At 49.5% G+C, this 17,191-nt stretch overlaps 1 protein-coding gene across 2 annotated transcripts in view; it reads left to right on the forward strand.

The window, feature by feature from the left end:
* The first annotated feature begins 4,558 nt into the window (after window positions 1-4,558).
* Window positions 4,559-17,191, forward strand: part of CCDC9B (coiled-coil domain containing 9B) — a 28,570-nt gene continuing 15,937 nt past the window's right edge. Inside the window, exons 1-6 of one of the 2 annotated variants that reach the window (XM_038138335.1) lie at window positions 4,559-6,669; window positions 8,924-9,037; window positions 9,439-9,543; window positions 10,264-10,326; window positions 10,713-10,877; window positions 14,083-14,232. In XM_038138335.1, coding sequence (XP_037994263.1) covers window positions 6,649-6,669; window positions 8,924-9,037; window positions 9,439-9,543; window positions 10,264-10,326; window positions 10,713-10,877; window positions 14,083-14,232 — 618 coding nt within the window. In that variant the 5' untranslated portion in view covers window positions 4,559-6,648. The remainder of the gene's footprint in view (window positions 6,670-8,923; window positions 9,038-9,438; window positions 9,544-10,263; window positions 10,327-10,712; window positions 10,878-14,082; window positions 14,233-17,191) is intronic. The other variant, XM_038138336.1, reaches the window with a different exon arrangement.

Below are 17,191 nucleotides of genomic sequence, written 5' to 3' on the forward strand. Positions count from 1 at the left end.
ATTGCACTTTCAGAAGTTTTCTGCCACTTGAATGAAGCTCTCAGCAGCCAGGCACAGCCCAGCAAGTCTGCAAGTGCTTCATGTGGTACCTAAGATTTTTAGCTTTTTATATTTTTAATATATTTGTGGCTTTGTAGATTGTTAAAGCATGGCTATAGCTTCTAGTAGTTTTCCTCTCTTTCTTCCCTACATTTAGGAACAATAGGGTAACTTTATAAACCTAAATATTGTGTAGTCTTATTTCAAGAAGAGAGCCGACTACACAGACGTTCTGGTTTGCAACGAGAATCTGGACCAGACATAATAAAAATGGGGCAAAAGAAAGCTCTGAACTGCTTCCAGTGGACACCCCAGGAATTACTACCTAACCAACTAACGTTTTAAGTGGACAATATATGATAAGTATACTAATTGGCTAACCTTATAAAAATTGTAGAATTACTATACCATGTGTGATTTTTTGCCATATAGTGTACTTGCAAACTTTCAAGTAAAGGTTTCCTTTTATATTCACTCTAACATTGTTGGAAATATCTATCTATTTTTCAGGCACCACATGCACCTCCACCCCTTCCCTTCACCCAAGTACTAATTATTGTTGAACTAGTCCTTTAATATTTAATTGCCACCTCGACTCCCCTTTTCATCTCCTCCCTTCCCAGGCGCCTCTGAGCCTCGTGCAGGCTGGTCCTTCCTGTGTTTGTGCTCCCAATCAGCTGCACACCTTGACCCTCTGCACAAGAAAAGCCAGTCTTCCTGCTGAGCCCAGTCAGAATCCATGCAGCATCCGTGTGAAGCGGCACCGCTGGAGCCCGCGGAGATTCTTCAGTCCAGTTCAAACCCTGGAGCCGAGGTTGGTCTCTGGAGCTTGCTTTTGAGTTCTGCTGGCAAAGGGAAATGAGATGGTTTGTTAGGCTTTAATGGAGTTTGGCTGGGATGAGAGGCACCGAATTTGCCACTTTTTTCTTCTTGCATCAGACTCAAAGTGGGTCACTACCATTCGTGTAGCCCCAAAGCAGGCATAATATGGAGTAATTGTGACTTCTTAGAGTTCATGAAGGGCATGTGACCACGTCAAGAGCAAGCTGGCTCCTGGCTGCTCATTTGCAGCTTGTGAGCCCACGCCACTGGGCAGTCCATGTCCTCCTAGATCTGGGCGGAAGCCATGGGCTGGAATGGGGAACCTCCCTGGGCCCCTGCTGATGACAGGGCAAACAAGTTGCTGTCTGCAGCATTCCATGCTTTCCCCAAGGACTACATTTCCATAAAAGATGAAAAAACCTGCCTGACTGGCTGTCCCGGCCACTTTCCACATCCTCACACCCTTCCAAGGCTGGGTCCTGTGTCCTACATCTGAAGGCTGGGTAGTGAACAAGGTCAGCAAACCTGTATTTGTCCCTGCTAAGTGTGTCTGCAAGTGAGAAAAACTAAGGGGACAGATTAATTTTTCATTTTCTCAGCCTGTGACCACTTCAAAGGTCTTACACTGGAATGACAAGTTTTCAGGAGCAGAAAATATTGGGAGAGCTGGCCAGATCATGGGTTTTTCAAGGTGGCATTAAACACGGGTATGCACAGAACTCACCCACAAGACCTGAGGCAGGACCCTGCAGGCTGCAATGATGCACAGGGAAGGGGAAAAGAGGGGATGTCTCGTTCCAAATGGGAAGAGGGCTGCTCTGCACATCCTGAGATGTTTCTGTGCTGTGCCATGATTGGTATCCCTGTGGAAGTACCAACAGGCAGCCATGGTCCTTACTGCTTTTAAGCAAGACCAAGCTGCCATTACATGCTTTAACTGTCTTTGGTAGTTTTAATTTTGATTAATTTCAAAACAAATGTCTCAGCAGCCCTTTGATCCCCACGAGTCTCTCCAGCTGAAGCCCATTTAAGGTTCCTGCCTGGTCCCTTTTCCCAGTCTAGGGAATATGCTGACCTTTCTCCTGGCTGGAGGAAACACCTCAACCCCCTTTTTAATCCTGCAGTGCAGCTGCTTGAAGGACCAGAGCTGGGGGAGGCAAGAGGAATTGCCTTATTGTGTGCTTGGTAGGAAGCATGCCTCCAGGCCTCCCGGAACTCTTCTTTGATACAGTGTTCCCATCCCTCCCTCTATCCAAGGCCTGGAGAAGGATTGCTAGTTCAGCTCAGGAGCCTCAGGCGGCACATCGCTGCACACAGCTGTGCCTTGACACTCGGACCTGTGCCTTATCTGCAGTCCTGACACATGATATGAAAACAGCCTCCGACAGCATCCAGACTTCAGTTCCTTCAGTGGGCTTTTGGCAGCTGCCTGCCAGATCCTCCCAGCAGTTCCCGAGTGCCATCTGTTGACTCGATAGCGGTCATGCAAAAAATGGAGGGGAGCCAGGATAAGGCTGGGTGAAGTGCACTTGGGAAAAGCGGCAGCATGGGACTAAGTGGCTCTGGAGGAATTTCAGAGAGTGCAAAAGGAAAAGGAGAGGGGATTTCAAGCTGAAGCAGTTCCTGCTGGTGGAAGGGCTGATGAAGGGATACCAGGAATGCTTCTTGGGGCAGGCAAGTTTGCATTTTTTGAAGAATTAGATTCTTTCCTTCAGTCTTTGTGTAAGGTAGAGAGACAGAGTCTTACCAATAAAATATTGGGCAAAACTTTGTGCCAGCTGCTGAGTGCTGTCCTGGAGCAGGGAGATGGCAGACTCCTATCAGGGATGGTTCTTTGTGCCAGAACTGAAAGGCCTTGCAGCACACAATTACAGAAAGCGTCTATTTCACTGTCACAAGCACAAAACTGAGAGGTCATTGCCCTGCTTTCCTTCCTTGGCCCCAGAAAAATCTCCAGCAAACTGGCCAAAGTGGAGAGCGAGGGCTCCAAGCAGGCAGCTGGAGGCTGTGCTTAAGGACAGTCAGCTGAGCCCCTGCGCAACACAGCCACAGCAGGGCAATGCAGAAAAGCCCCCCTATATCCTCTTGATTCCTCCAGCTTCCAGGCTTTCCTGAAGGAAGCTACTCTCCACCCCAGAGACTGATCCTTAGGGGCATCTCAAGGTTAGCAAGAGCTGACAGATCCATGAAGCAGAAACCACAGAGCCAAGCTGGGTACACCTCATGTGCCCACTGCGCTGAGCAGTTTCAGAGATGGCACCAGCCAGAGCACAAGAGAGCACAAAATTAGACCATCCCACCTATGAAAGGTCTTCTGGGATTTTAAAGAATAAAGAGATTAACTCTAGGTGTGGTGTACAAATTGCTGAGTGAGTAATGAGGCTGGTTTCTCCAGATGTCCTTCCTGTTGCACATGGTTGCAGGATACACTTGTTGTCTGAAGCACTCTGTCAAGCTGCTGCATGTGGGAAGCGCTGCCACCAATGGCTGGAGAGAGCAGGATTGGTGTCCTGCAGCCACCCAGGAGGGAGTGTTGCTGTGAGCAGGATTCAGTGTGTCCTGAAGTCCTGCAGGACTCTCAAAATGTCATGCATCCAGCACACCCCGCTCACTGGAGCAGGAGACTGGGAACCTTCTCTGGCTCCTCTCCTTTCCAAAAGCAAACCTCTGGGTATTGGAATCCTTGGTGCCTGGATGATGGTCCAGAAGGATTGCCCATAGCTTGATATAGGCACAGACCTCATCGGAAGGCAGTGCCAGCTTTGGGATTGACACTGCACTTTAGAGAAAATCAGGGGTTTTGACAGCTTTTTACTGGGGGTAGCTGTGGTGTTACTGCAGCCCTTTCTGGCCACAGTGCTGGGAATAATTAAATGTACATGCATATTCCTAATCCCACAAATCTTGGCACATTCATAGGGTTCTGTTTTCTCCTGTGACTGTCCCAAGGGCACAGGCAGGTCCCCAAACCAGCCTGTTTTGCCCCACTGCTGCAGCTGCAGAAGCTGCTTCCTTGACTAGGCCCTTTTGCCCCTGGGTTTCTGTGTCTGCAGTGTTCACTGAGGGTTCCCATTGAACTCAGATGATGATGCAGAAGTAGATGCTTGTCATTTGTGCCACTCAGACATGGTAAAGGACAGCTGAGACATGTCAGCTCTTCATATTGAGGTCAGGAGCAGCTGAGACTGCCCTGGAGGGAAATGCAGCTCTCCAGCGACATCAGCAAAGGCAAAGGTATTTTAGGGATCTTCACCCCTGTTCATGGCACTGCTCATTGCTGGAAGAGCTTGGTCACACTGCGAGGAATGCCAGGATGCCATGGCTGTGAGGTCTGGAGAAGTCTGGAGAAACTCCTTGTGAGCAGTTGGCTTAAGCCTTGATAATTTGAGCATGACATGGGCAGCACAATGGACCCAGCAGTACGTGGTGTTCACCCTGCACTGCACACAGCACCCAGCCTTGGAGTTTGGGGTAATGGTTTCTGTTTTAACCTGAACCTCAGCATCAACATAGTGTGCAGTGTCCTTGAGGCAAGAGACATGACCACCACCCAAACAGGATAATGCACAGGATAATGCACTGGGGTCCCTCACCCCAAAAGGCCACGCAAGGACTTGCACCCGCTTCCTTCAGGGTGGCCTTTCGGCGGCTGTCGCTTTGTTTTCTTGCCTCGCCTGGCTGCCAGCAGGCACGGAGAGCAAAGGAGCAAACAAACTGTACTGCACTGCAGGAGGGGTGCTGGGGGGACACATTTTGGGTGCCGGGGTTTACATCCCTCACCGGGGCAGGTTGTGGTGACTGGTCAGGACAAGGTGCCTTCCGGGAGGCAGATAACAAACAGAAACGCAGACAGTGCTGGATGGTGCCTATGCTGGTGAGGGCTTCAGTGTTTCCATGAACACTGACTCCCTGACTCAACCCAGTCCCTGGCTGACCTTGTCCCTGTGGCCTCCAGCCCAGCTATAAATGGGATATCACTCTGCCCTCAAAAGTGAGTGTGCCAGCTTGGAAAACCAAGGCAGTGCCATCCCAGTTCCCCTGTGTTCCCAGGCCAAGGTAAAGCTCCACGCGACTCTGCATCTCCTGCACAGCTGTGTCTACCACAAACCTCTTGACAAGCGCTTGGGCTCTAGCAAAGCTCTTTTTCCCCAATTTTCTGCCCACAGCTGAGTCTTCATTTCCTTCATCAAGCCTGAATCCAGAAGCACTGCCTTGGAAATGGTTTCAATTTCCTTTCATCATTGAGTAGCTACTAATTTATGTAGGTCAGTCTATCCCTTGAAGAGCTTTAACTAAGCTGTGCTTCCATCTCCTTAGAGCCTTAGCCGTGATGTCCAAGTCATGTGCAAAGAAGGGACCAGATTCTGAGTTCTGCGAAGTCTTTGGCAGATTTCCCTTCAACTACTCCGAGTTTCAGGTCAGTCTTCTTGGATTTTGTGAGGAGTTGACCTGCTTAAAGGTCTTAGAGTGGAGAGTGGGCAGCAGTGGACCAGCTTGGTTTTTTAACATATGAACACTGCAGGGCCCACATTAAGGGGGGGCTGTGCATCAATCCTTGGGCAATAAAACATTCCCTGGTGTGCTTCCATCTCCTGTTTGCCTCACACTCGATCTGTGTCCCTCAGGATGGAGGGAGGGGGCAGCCAGTCTGTGCTGGGGGAGAATGTAGCACATGGCCAGGACACACGGCTGAGGTTTGTTCAGCCTGGAGGAGCCTCATTGGGTCTGCAGCTTCCTCACAGCTCCGATCTCTGATCTCTGTGACCAGGAGCACGAGCCGAGGGAACAACTGGAGCTATGTCATGGGAGGGTTAGGCTGGATATCAGGAAAAGGTTCTTTCCCCCAGAGGGTGATTAGGCACTGAGCAGGCTTCCCAGGGAGTGGGCACAGCCCCAAAGCTGCCAGAGCTCAAGGAAGGTTTGAACAATGCTCTTACACACACAGGGTGGGATTGTTGTGGTGTCTGGGCAGAGCCGGGAGAAGGGCTGGATGATCCTGTGGGTTCCTTCCAAGTCAGGATATCCTACGGTGAGGTAAGAGTTCATGTGGTGACTCAAGATGCAGCAGCTGAATGCTGTTCCCTCAAAGCCCCGTTGCTACTTGTGACTCTCCTAAGGGTTGTTTTGGCAGCTTTTTTGACTTACAGGAGTCCCTCTGCTTCGGCTGTGTGCTTCCTGCTAGTCCTGCTGCCAGCTGGTGATGCCCACCCCACAGCCCTCTTCTGTTCCTTCCTGAAAGAAAGGCCCACTTTAACAGTGGGGAAATCATTCCCAGAGAGTACTGAAATTAAACAGAAAAAGGCGAATCTGACCCATGTTTTCCCATGCAGGCTCGTGCACACACTCACACTCCCAAGACATCCAGGACCCCAGATATTTCCCGGCCCCGCCAGGCGTGGAGCCAGCCATGCATAACAAACAACACGACCCCGTGAATGGCCACGCAGCGAAGCCAAGCTGTTTGCCTGATCCATCCGTCATTGTTCAGCCGGCTTTTCCCACTTTGAACGAGGGTTTGCGGCATCAGGAAGTTAAAAGGAGTCAGGAGGGGGGAAAAGGGGGAGTGTTTCTTTTAAAAAGAGAGTGAGATTGGAGAGGAGGACACAGGCACTCCAAACCCTGTCTGTGCTTGGTATATTAGGCAGCCAGTGCTCTTGGCTGGGAGCCCAGACGAGGCTTTTGTAATCAAAACATGATCTTGTATGCTGTGCAACCAGTGCTGAGAAAGGCCGTCTGATGGCTCTCCTCTTTTAGCTCTGCTCTGGAATCCGCCGGGCTCTGCCGCCGATGTCCAACATGCACCGAGCTGTGAGTGCTGCCTGCGCGGGGCCTGGGAGGGGCGGGGGCGCTGGGGTCCCTCACCCCAAAAGGCCACGCAAGGACTTGCACTCGCTTCCTTCAGGGTGGCCTTTCGGCGGCTGTCGCTTTGTTTTCTTGCCTCGCCTGGCTGCCAGCAGGCACGGGGAGCAAACAAGACGTACCGCACCGCGGGAGGGGTGCTGGGGGGAGCGCATTTTGGGTGCCGGGGTTTACATCCCTCGCCGGGGCAGGTTGTGGTGGCTGGCTCAGAACAAGGTGTCTCCCGGGAGGCAGATAACAAACAGAAACGCAGACAGTGCTGGATGGTGCCTTTGCTGGTGAGGGCTTCAGCTGCAGCTGTCAAGGAAGATGATATTTCTTAAAAAGAGCGGATACATTTGCTTACGCAGAAGGACGTTAGCACGGGCCGCTCCTGTCCCCTTTCCCTCCCCCCACCTCCTGCCATTCACACTTTCCCAACCCTGCTGTCTCCGAGGTCTCGCTGTAGAAGCAGGCGATCGTAGAAGTGTGTGGGAAAACAGTGCATGCAGAGACAGTGTGGAGCGAGGTGTCCCTCCAGCCCCCAAGGAGCTGCGTAGCCCGTGTGTGTGCCAGTTAGGAGAGGGGCTGTGACACAACGCGATGTCGTCATTTAACTGAAGCCTGAAGCCGATAGCTTTCAATTTTCTCCTTTTGTGACATTTTAATTTGCAATAGAATGAGGCCTCTCGTTCCGTGGCTATGCCCTGCTCTTTGGGGAGGCTTTGGGTTCAGCTGATTGCTGATTCAAAGCCATCGCGCGTTTGTTCTGCCAAAGCCATTTATAACTCTCTGTCGCGGTGACATACGGGCACCTTGGCTCCCCGGAAGAGCTTTACTCTGGGGAGGGCACGGTGGAGCCACTTTCCATCCCGAGCATCAGCTCCAGCACGGGCTGGGGCAGCGGGTTTATTCCAGAAACGGAGGACAGGGCCCGGCCCCCTGTTATCGGCTGGCTCGGGGCGGCAGCTGGCGAGCAAACGCTGACTGGGCTGAAGTGTACAATGGGTGAGCCCCTGGGAGCTGAGCGTGGGCTCCACACGCTGCCCGGCGCTTCGGCTGCGGGGCCCTGGTGTGCGAGTGAGCGACCCCTCCCGCTCACAGCTCCCCGCATTTGCTGAAACAGGTTGTGGAGAGAGAAACACCTTAATGGCTTCGTTAATAAAAGGGAGGAGAAGTGCTGAACACCAGCAAACTTTCCTTCCAGTGACTTGTTTCTAGCTGCAAATGGAAGGACCCCCTCCCCCCGGTACCAGCCGTCTTGCAGCATAGACAAAATGCTGACAAATGGGCAGAGGGAGAACAGCCTGACAGGCCTTCTCCATTTTTTGCTTTGAAAAGAGAAGAGCACAAATACAACCTCTGCAGGAATTTTAACGTTTTTCTCAAGCCGGCAGCTCTGCCAGTTCTCCTTCAAAAGAATCTGAAGATGAAAGGGGTGTGTTTGAGGGCATGCACCACTTTGATCCCACCCTCAGCAGCCAACACCCCAGAGCTCGGTAAACAGCGAACCTGCCAATTTAGTGCTCCCAGAACAGCTTCTGTTCAGGTAAACACCGAATTTGGCTTTAATCAGCCTTGCAAAATGCCCATGGAACTGTATCCACCCACAAAAGCAATCTGCTCACCTGTCGCATACCCGATGATGAATGGCAATGGAAAAGCCATTCGTTTCCCACAGATCTTGACAAAATCCCATTGTACAGCAGAAGAATGTGTGGAGGCAGTTTAAATGTTCTTGTTGTCCCACCTGGACACAGATGTGTGCCTGTGTCCCTGTGTCCTGGCGGAGCAACCCTTGGCAGGGGCTGTTAGATCAGATACTCCTCACGGGAGACGCCAGTGGAGATGGGCTGGCACAGGAGCTGTGGTCTGTGTCATGAGCAGGTTCTGCTGCCTTTCCCTCACTGATGTCTGACACCCAGCACACCTCCTCCATGCCCGAGAACACGCTAAGGTGAGGGTCATGTACTGCATGCAGATAAGCAGGGCGTTAACTCTGGAACCCACTGACAGCCATCAAAGTGGGGCAACAGCGCTTTGCTCAAACTACCTCATTGCTGAACAGAAATTGTAAGAAAAAGAAAGGCGAATTCTGTCAGGAAAAAGTCGGGGAGAAGTAACAGGAAAGATTCTTTCACTTCCCACCCTGTCCAGATAGAAGGAGCAGGTTTCATCCTGTTGGTAAGATGACTGAGAAGAGCTTTGCTCCTTGTGTTTCCAGGATGCTGCTGTGGATGATGCTGTGTTAAGGAAGAAGGAGCAGAAAGATGTTGAACTTGATAAGAAAATCTTGGCTTTGCGGAAAAAAAACGAAGCGCTGATACGAAGGTACCAGGTGAGTCTGCAGTGCCTTACCTTCCCCAGCTCTGATTTTGGGTCCTCAACTCACAGTGTAAAGAACATTGTCAGCACAGTCAGAATAACTATGTTACATCAATAGCATGTTTATATTGGAAACACTCAGAGCAGGTGCACAGAGCTCTGCCTTTAGCTTGGGCTTTACCTTAGCCTTTAACTACAATTCTTGAGTTGCTTCGGGGAACAGACACTGACACTTGCCTCGCTGCTGCAGCATCTCCTCGCCCACTGCCACCTTCCTCTGTCTGCATCCCATAACTGGGACACAAATTGGTCCACTCCCTCTTAGAGGTGAAGGTGGGTCTGTTTAGCAGAATTAAACAGGAAAATGAACAGCATCCAGGTACAGGCTTGTGATAAGGGGTATCTGTGTTTCAGGAAATAGAAGAGGACAAAAAGCGAGCGGAACAGGAGGGAATGGCTGTTACCTCCAGGAGGCCCAAGCAGGATGGACTCACTATTACCATCACTAAAGCTCACAATGTAAGTGGTGCCTCTCCTTCACCATGGGCCAGGTCTCACTCCAGTCCTGCTGCTGCAAAGTGGCATTTCTGAGAGAGACCATCCACAACAAAGTTCTTTGAGGCACAGGAAATACATCCTAAGCCCTGAAAAACGTGGGTAAATTCTGCAGAGATGTGTGATCAGGGTGATTTTAGGTGCTGCACATACGTTTCCAGCCATGCCCAGGCACCTCTGCCCATGCACAAAGAGAAAACTGGCAGATGACTGGGTGTGTGAACAGGCACACTCGGCCCTGGACAGGTCCCAGGCATCAGCATCACTGCAAATATGTAGGCAGAGTACATCAGGTGTATGTGTGTGTGTCACTGGAAGCATCAGGAGTGCCTCTGAGAATGCCATAGGCTGGGAAAACTTATGGTCTCCTTAGGCTTTGGGAGTGAGCAAAGCAAGTGGCCCTGGGCCAGAGGCTGTGAGTCCCAGGTTTCCTTCCTAATTGGACCAAATCTGATAAGCCCTGTCCACCCATCCTGGCAGCATGGGGCTTGGGAAGCCAGTCCTGCATTAACCCCTTGGTGAACTCCTCTGCCAGAGCTCATGCAGAGCCTGCTGAGCCAGCCCACCCTGCTTTCAGCACTCCGAGTTGTTGGATCCAGGCCAGTGCATTGCTCCCCTCCCACCCTGGCCACGGCCCTCGTCTCTCTCGGGGTGCGCTGCTGCACACATTTTTCTCTCATACAGGACCTGAAAGATGCAATTACCCAGACTGAACACTATGGACAAGATAGCCCAGCCCTCTCGATGGTGAGCACCACCCTCAGCCATCCACTTGGCTTCCAAGGCCACCTTCAGCAGGACTTAGGCTTTCCCAGGCTAACTCAGTGTGCTGCAGAAAGAGATGAGGATGGCATTTCTTTCCCATAACTCTGGCATTTTAGTCTGAAATGTCAAATTTGTAAGTGCAAAGGATTTTTCAGCCCTGCTGTCTTTGTGGGTTTTGCTGCTGAGCAGACAACAAGCCCCTTGTTCTCCAGGAATGTCACAGCAGTGTGCTGGGCACAGAGAACTTCCTGGGGGCAAGGGCTGTTCTGTAGTTGCCTTCCCGCTTGTGTGCAGGTGTGTTTGGGGAAGGGAATCACATCCCTGAGTCAGGAGTCTGGATTTGCTAATGGAAGTGGTTCATTTTCCAGGACAAAAGGGTGGTGAGTGAGAAATGGGGAAGCCCCGGTCCTACAAGCCCTGGGTTTGGCATTGGCAGTGAAGAAGAGGAGGAGGAGGAGGAAGCAGATCATATGTTCACATTCAGGATGGGGAAGAGGATGCAGCTGGCTGTTACCATGGACAACAAAGCAAAGGTGAGTAGGGAAGAGGATTGCTCTTACATTGCGGCCTGTTGACTTACAAAGGGGCTTCTGTTCTGCCTCTCACTTGAGCTTTCTGTCCAGCGTGTCACATCCAAAGGGAATAGTTCCCTTACTGCTCGTTTCCTCTCATTTCGCAGTTTTTCAGCACAACCTCAGAGCTACCACATGCTTCCCTCTCTATATCTGATACCCAGGAATCAGCCCACAGGCCTTGCTAACCCCCTCAGCAACACCCTCCACCCAGCCAGGTGGAACAGTTCCCTTTCTAAGGAATCAGTCACCTTATTGCCCTCCCGGGCCACTCTGGTGTTAAACCGTATTGCTGTGCCTTGAAAGAGGGGCTTGCTTGGTGACACTGGTGTGACTGAATGAGGCACCACCATCCTTCCTGTGACCACTGCAAGGTCCCAGCACCAGACATCCTCAGCTGTGCGGGAAACCACTCACATCCAATCCTCAATAACCTAAATCATAGTCAAGAAAGACACCCCAAAGGAAAGCCAGTGGAAAGTTTCACAAACTGGACAGAAGTTCGGGGGTTTCCTTTGTTCCCCTGTTCTTTTTCCTGGCACACCTTGGATGAGTATTTTTAACACTGCCTCTGCAATCTGGGGCATGCCTCAGATATGAGATGGGCACATCTCACCTTACAGTGACTCTGTATGGGGAGTGGTGTAGTTCTGACTAAGCTAAAGAGCTGGTGCCAGAGTCCCAGATCTCTGTCAGGCAGGGAATGCCTGAGGACAAGCCCTGTGGAGGGGAGGAGTTGGCTCTGCCAGGCACTGTGGCTGTAAACCTGCTCTCTGTCCCCGTTGGCTCTGCATGGGTGCTCTCCTCACATGACATCTCTCACTCTGGGAGCTGGGGCACCAAGGACCAGGATTTCCCAATGTGGGACGAGCAGGCTGGGAGATCACCCAGACTGTTAAAATAGGAAACAAGGAAAGAAGACACATGTCAGCAGACACATTGAGCAGAATGTGCCTTCAGGCGAGGCAGCTTAGCCAGAAGCAAAATGGGGAGGGAGAGAGGGAAGAAAGGAGGGAAGGAGTGGTAAAGGGAGGGAGGGCAAAGGGTATTACACAGCAAATCTGGTGGTCTCCCAGCCCGGATGTGTCTAGCTACCACATCTCTGTTTCCTGTATTTCCTTTGAGTCTTCCTTGCCATCTGCTCAATAAATGCAGGGTTTAAAGGCTTTGCCAACACACCAGCCTTCACACCATGCCTTTTAACATCCAGTAGCCCAGGGATGGTGTCACCTCCATGTAATCCAGTGATGTTCTTTGAGGCTTCTGTTGTGCTCGAGGTGTTTGGGCACAAGGTTCTTTGTGCTTGTTCTCATGAGGGACTTTCTCAAACAGCAAGTGATGAAGTCACCTTCAAATATCCTCCCAGCGCCAGACGTCCCTGGCAAGAGGTATCTGTGACCCTGTAGCATGTCTAAAGGATGAGCCATCAACACCTAAACACTGAAGAGCTCTAGGGAACAGCTGTTGACTTAAGATGAATAAATGCTTGATGTAAAACTTGTGGATTAATAGCTTGCTGTTGCCTTCTAAATAATTTCTGGGCTTACTTTCTTAATAAAAAAAATTATGTTAAGTAGAATGCCAGACACCTCATACAAGTGCTCTGGGTAGGGCAGAGCCAGGCCAGTCTCCAGATCTGGCTCTAACCTCTGCAGTACAGCCTAGAATTACTGAACCCAAAAGCAGAGCTAGAAATCCCCAAGGGAATATGTAACAAGGTTCCCACCATGTCTCTTCATCTGGGGCTGACAGGACAGGCAGAGCCAGACCACTCCTCTCCCCTGCATCAGGCTGACTCAAGAACTATCTCTGCTGAAACAGCAAAATCACACAAATGTGAAAGATGAATAAACAAGAGACTGAGGTTCTGCTGCTGGAAATACTCCAGTGTCTCCTAAAACATTTATCATGTGCTAGGAAGCCCGATGACTGAGAAGCCATAAAAAAGGTCATGCTGATGGAGGCTGTGAACAGGAAGGCTCTCTCCTCGCTAACATCTGCACTCCTAGCAGAGCCAAGGGAAAATGAGGTTAATGTGAGACTTCTTGATATCACATGTTATGGCAAAGGCCCTGATTGCATGTCTTCCCTACAAATCAGAGGTCTGGGTGTGCTTTGTGTTTTTAAAAACAATTTCATAGCAACAAAGAGTTCCCAAGTTTCACTAAAGTTTTCTTGGAGATTTTGAGTACCTTTTAAATCAAGACTCCAGTAAATGTGAAAGCCCAGGGTGGAAAACAGAGTAAAATGCACCATCCTTTAGAGAGGGAAGCTGCTGAGGTTCCTTCATCCCATGAAGATGAGCAGGCTTCATATGGATGAAGAGAAAAGAAAAAGATCAGAGATAATGATAGATATGACTTATTAAGTCTCTCATTTCCTTGTAAGGCAAAAATAAAAAGGCACATGATTGGCCTGAAGATGATACTTTTAAATGAGAAAAAGTATGAGTATCTTTTTGTACAAAAGATGTGCTCATTTTGTGGAATTGATGGCTGAGGGCACTGGCAGGACATCGGCCAGCAACAAAGATCATTAACAAAATAAGAAACAGATGTAAATCTATGTAGTGGAGTCATGACATTAATACAGACAGCTGTAAATAATATCTGAGAGGGGTAAACTGCCCTTGCTCAAAGAGCTTATATATAAGGTTTCTTAAGTATTCCACTGCTGAATAAATAATTCCAGAAATACAAACACACAATGACTATGAAACGATGAAGTGCTAATACACTTCAAGGGAGTAACTGCTATGTGGACAAGGTTGAAGAGAAGCAACCCCACTGCTCCCCTTCTCCTCCACCTTCTAGGCTTATGCTCTAAGGTTGCCTCACATTTTACTGGGACATGTTGTATGAGGAGGGGACAACCTCACATTTGTTTCCAAGACACAGACGCAAGCTTAAAATAAAACCATCCTTCAGTGTTCATGCTGCAGATTATCCGAGCAGGGTAAATCCCACCAGGCTGATGTTGTGCTCAGCTAAACACACCTCTGCAATATCACAGATCCCTTAGAGTGGGGAGGCAGCTTTATGAGCCAGGGGGACTGACTGTTCAGCTCATTTTCTGTTCTGCCAGCCCCAAATCCTTTGCAGTTTGGGATGGCCACTCTCCTAGGAGGGCTAATCGGGATGTCCTTAACTCAGCGTGTGCCTTCCAGGGCAAGAGGATCGTCAGTGAGAAACGCTCCGAGAGCTTCCCTGGCCCGGGCCGAGTGCCGGACCTGAGTGAGGAGGAGATGGACCATTTGGTGGCTTTCCGACGGGGAAGGAGGATGCAGATTGCCATCACCATGGATAACAAGGAAAAGGTAAGTACAGTGCTAGTGACTGGCCTGTGACCTATCCATGGCATCCACTTCTGCTGGCATGAGGAGAGCCTAGCCACAGGATGTTGGGAGACACTCTGTGTTAATAGTGCAGCTTATCTCCATATCTCTGCCTTCCATCCCTGTGAAAGAAGAAAGCCACGATCTTTCCCCTCTTTTCCCTCCTCCGTGATCCTAGCTAAAGCTAGAAGCCTCCTAAACACACTGAGTTCATAAATAGAATAGCTGCTTTGGAAGGATTGATGAAAGCACTGCCAGATATAGGGCATGAATCTCACCTTGTCTCTTACCAGCTTTTCTTTGAAACCACACAGCAGACTGGGACAGGAGCAGTGTCCTCCTGACTCACCGCACAGCTTAAACGTTAACAGAGCTGGGCTGTATCTGCCTCTGAACCACATCCTGCTGTGCCTGGCCATCACCTGCTGAGTGTGCTGGCTGAACTTTGTTAATCTTTGAAACATATTTCAAATACTTCTTTACAAATACCTTTCTCTTTACACACACAGAGGCATGTGCTATTTTCCTCTTTGGAAGCTTTCACAGATAAGAAAGAATGCCTGCAGCAAACAGGGTCAGCAAAGATTGCGTAGGAAAACAACACTTGGTGTAGCTACCAAACACACCCAGGAATGCTGGGAGACATCTGCAGCCCCTCTCTGGCACAGTGCCAACCATTTGCTGCTACTACCCACGCTCATCTTCAGTTCTCCTCCTCCCCGGGGCTTACCTAGGCTCCAGGAGCTCAGGTGCTCCTTTCTTGTGGCTGCCAAGCAGTGCTTTGAATGCCATAAACCTCAAATGAGCTGCCTGATTGAGCCACTGGTAACCCTAGAAGTCCCCATGACAGACATCGCTGCTTCAGTCTAGGCATCACCAACATTCCTGGATGTAATGGGATTGACCTGACTGTGCTGTTCCTGCCCTTAAGCTTGTCAAATGTACTCCTGTAATGTGCCAGGCAAGTGTCTTCTTCTGCTCTCTGCTGGGCCTTTTTAAACACTTGACTCTGAGGTCATCAAGGTTAGGGCTGTACTAGGAGAGAGCAGCAGGAGGAGTGCCTCGATGTTGGCTTTAGATCCTGTGCTCTCTTAAGTGTATGGACTGCCCTGGAAGGTAATCTCTTATCTGGTTTTATTATGGAATATGAAATTTGAGGCTGAACATCCATGTTTTGCCATAGTTTTGGCAATGCCTTGCTCATATTGGCCTCAAAGCATCTGGATTCAGAGCATATGAGGGTGGGCCTAAGGCTGCACTGACTAAAGCCACAGAATCATGGAAGTTTAGAATCCCAGACTTGTTCAGCCTTTTTCCCTGACAGCTCCATTTGCATTTTGTTCCTGCATCAGGGGAAGTAGTGAATAGATCATTCCCAGGTCACTTCCCAAAGCACAAATGATTATATCAACCTCTTTCATGTCTCCCTTCAGCTATCTCATGTAACTTCAGAGATTGCCCCTATTTAGACTTGTCTGCTGAGGACTGTTCTTTAGTTCTGATCATTCTCATTGTCCCCATTTGTGCTTTTGTTATTTTTACCATATACTTTCAGTACAAGCAGACCAGAACTGCACATGGTATTCCAGCTGCGGGCTCTCCAGGATGTACTCAGTGACATAACAATGTTCTGGTTTGTTCTCTATTCTTCTTTCAACAAGTTTGCATTTTCTTTGCTTTTTTTTTTTTTTTTCCTAAATAATTGAGCTAACATTTTCAGAGAGCTAGTCACAGTAACACCAAAATTTCATTCCTGACTGTTAATCATAGCTCAGGACTCATTACTCTGTGTGTGTATACAAGAAGGGACATTTTTCTCTGTGTGAGTTATTTTGTATTACTGATATTGAATTTCAGCTGTAATTTCATGATGCAGGCATTCAATGTCAAGAGATCTTTTGCAGCTCTTTCCGGGCAAATTACATTCTTTGCCCTGGATGATTTAGTATCATCAGCAAACTGTCATCCCTCTCTTCAGCTCCTTTTCCAGACCATTTATGAGCATGTTGAGCTGCACATGTTCCAGTGGCACACTCCTGCTAATCTTGTGCCACGGAAACCACCATTTTCTTGCCACTTTTTCTTTTCTATCCTTTAATCAGTTTTTAAAAGAGAAACTTCATTTTCATCCCCATATTGATCTGCTGCTGGAGAGCCTGGTGGGGTGTCAGTGGCATTGGCTGGGTAGCTGTGTGTTAGGACCTGAGCTGGGACCCCTGATTCAAGGATTACCTTCCAGTCTCTCATTAACCTCAGCATGGTTTATCCTTTGGGCCTTTTTACCTTGTGCCCCAGCTGGTTCCCTGCTCTTTTGGGGTTCCCACAAAGGCCTAGGAGAAAGAATCACATCCATCACTCCCCCTCCAGTAGCCTGGCCACTGTCAAACTTGCTTCCTCCTCTGTGCATGTGTCAAATTTATCCAATTAAAGTATTTGATGGGTTCCTCGTTACCACACATTTTCTCTATTTTTATTCCTGATGAAATTCAATAAAGAAAAAAAGTCCAAACTAACAAAACAAAACAAAAAAATCCCCAAAGAGGAAAACTGCTCCCATTCTTGCTGCCCGTGGTGCTTCTGGCTAACCCCATGCTGTCAGTCCCAGACTGCAGCAGAGCTGAGACAGGAGCTGCCAAAGAGGAAATGCAAGGGAAAAAAGATGCTTTCATGATCTCCTTTTCTGAGACAGCTCCAGTGCCATAAGCAGAAAGACTCTTTCACTCTCTGTTAGCCCAGAGGGCTGAAGGGACCAAATTATCCTGTCTCCTTGCAGAGTCCATCGCTCTACTGGTGCAGCTTCATGACCTCCAGCGCTGCTGCTGGCTTGGAAGTGCCACATCTGGGACCCATCTCTGCCTGGCTGCCCCTAAACCTGCCTCAGGGCTGGAGACAATCCAGCATGTAGGGCTGGAGGGCTGGAGACAATCCTTCATTTTTAGCC

Source organism: Motacilla alba, chromosome 5 (genome assembly GCF_015832195.1).
Source record: "Motacilla alba alba isolate MOTALB_02 chromosome 5, Motacilla_alba_V1.0_pri, whole genome shotgun sequence".
Taxonomy (NCBI): Eukaryota; Metazoa; Chordata; class Aves; order Passeriformes; family Motacillidae; genus Motacilla; species Motacilla alba.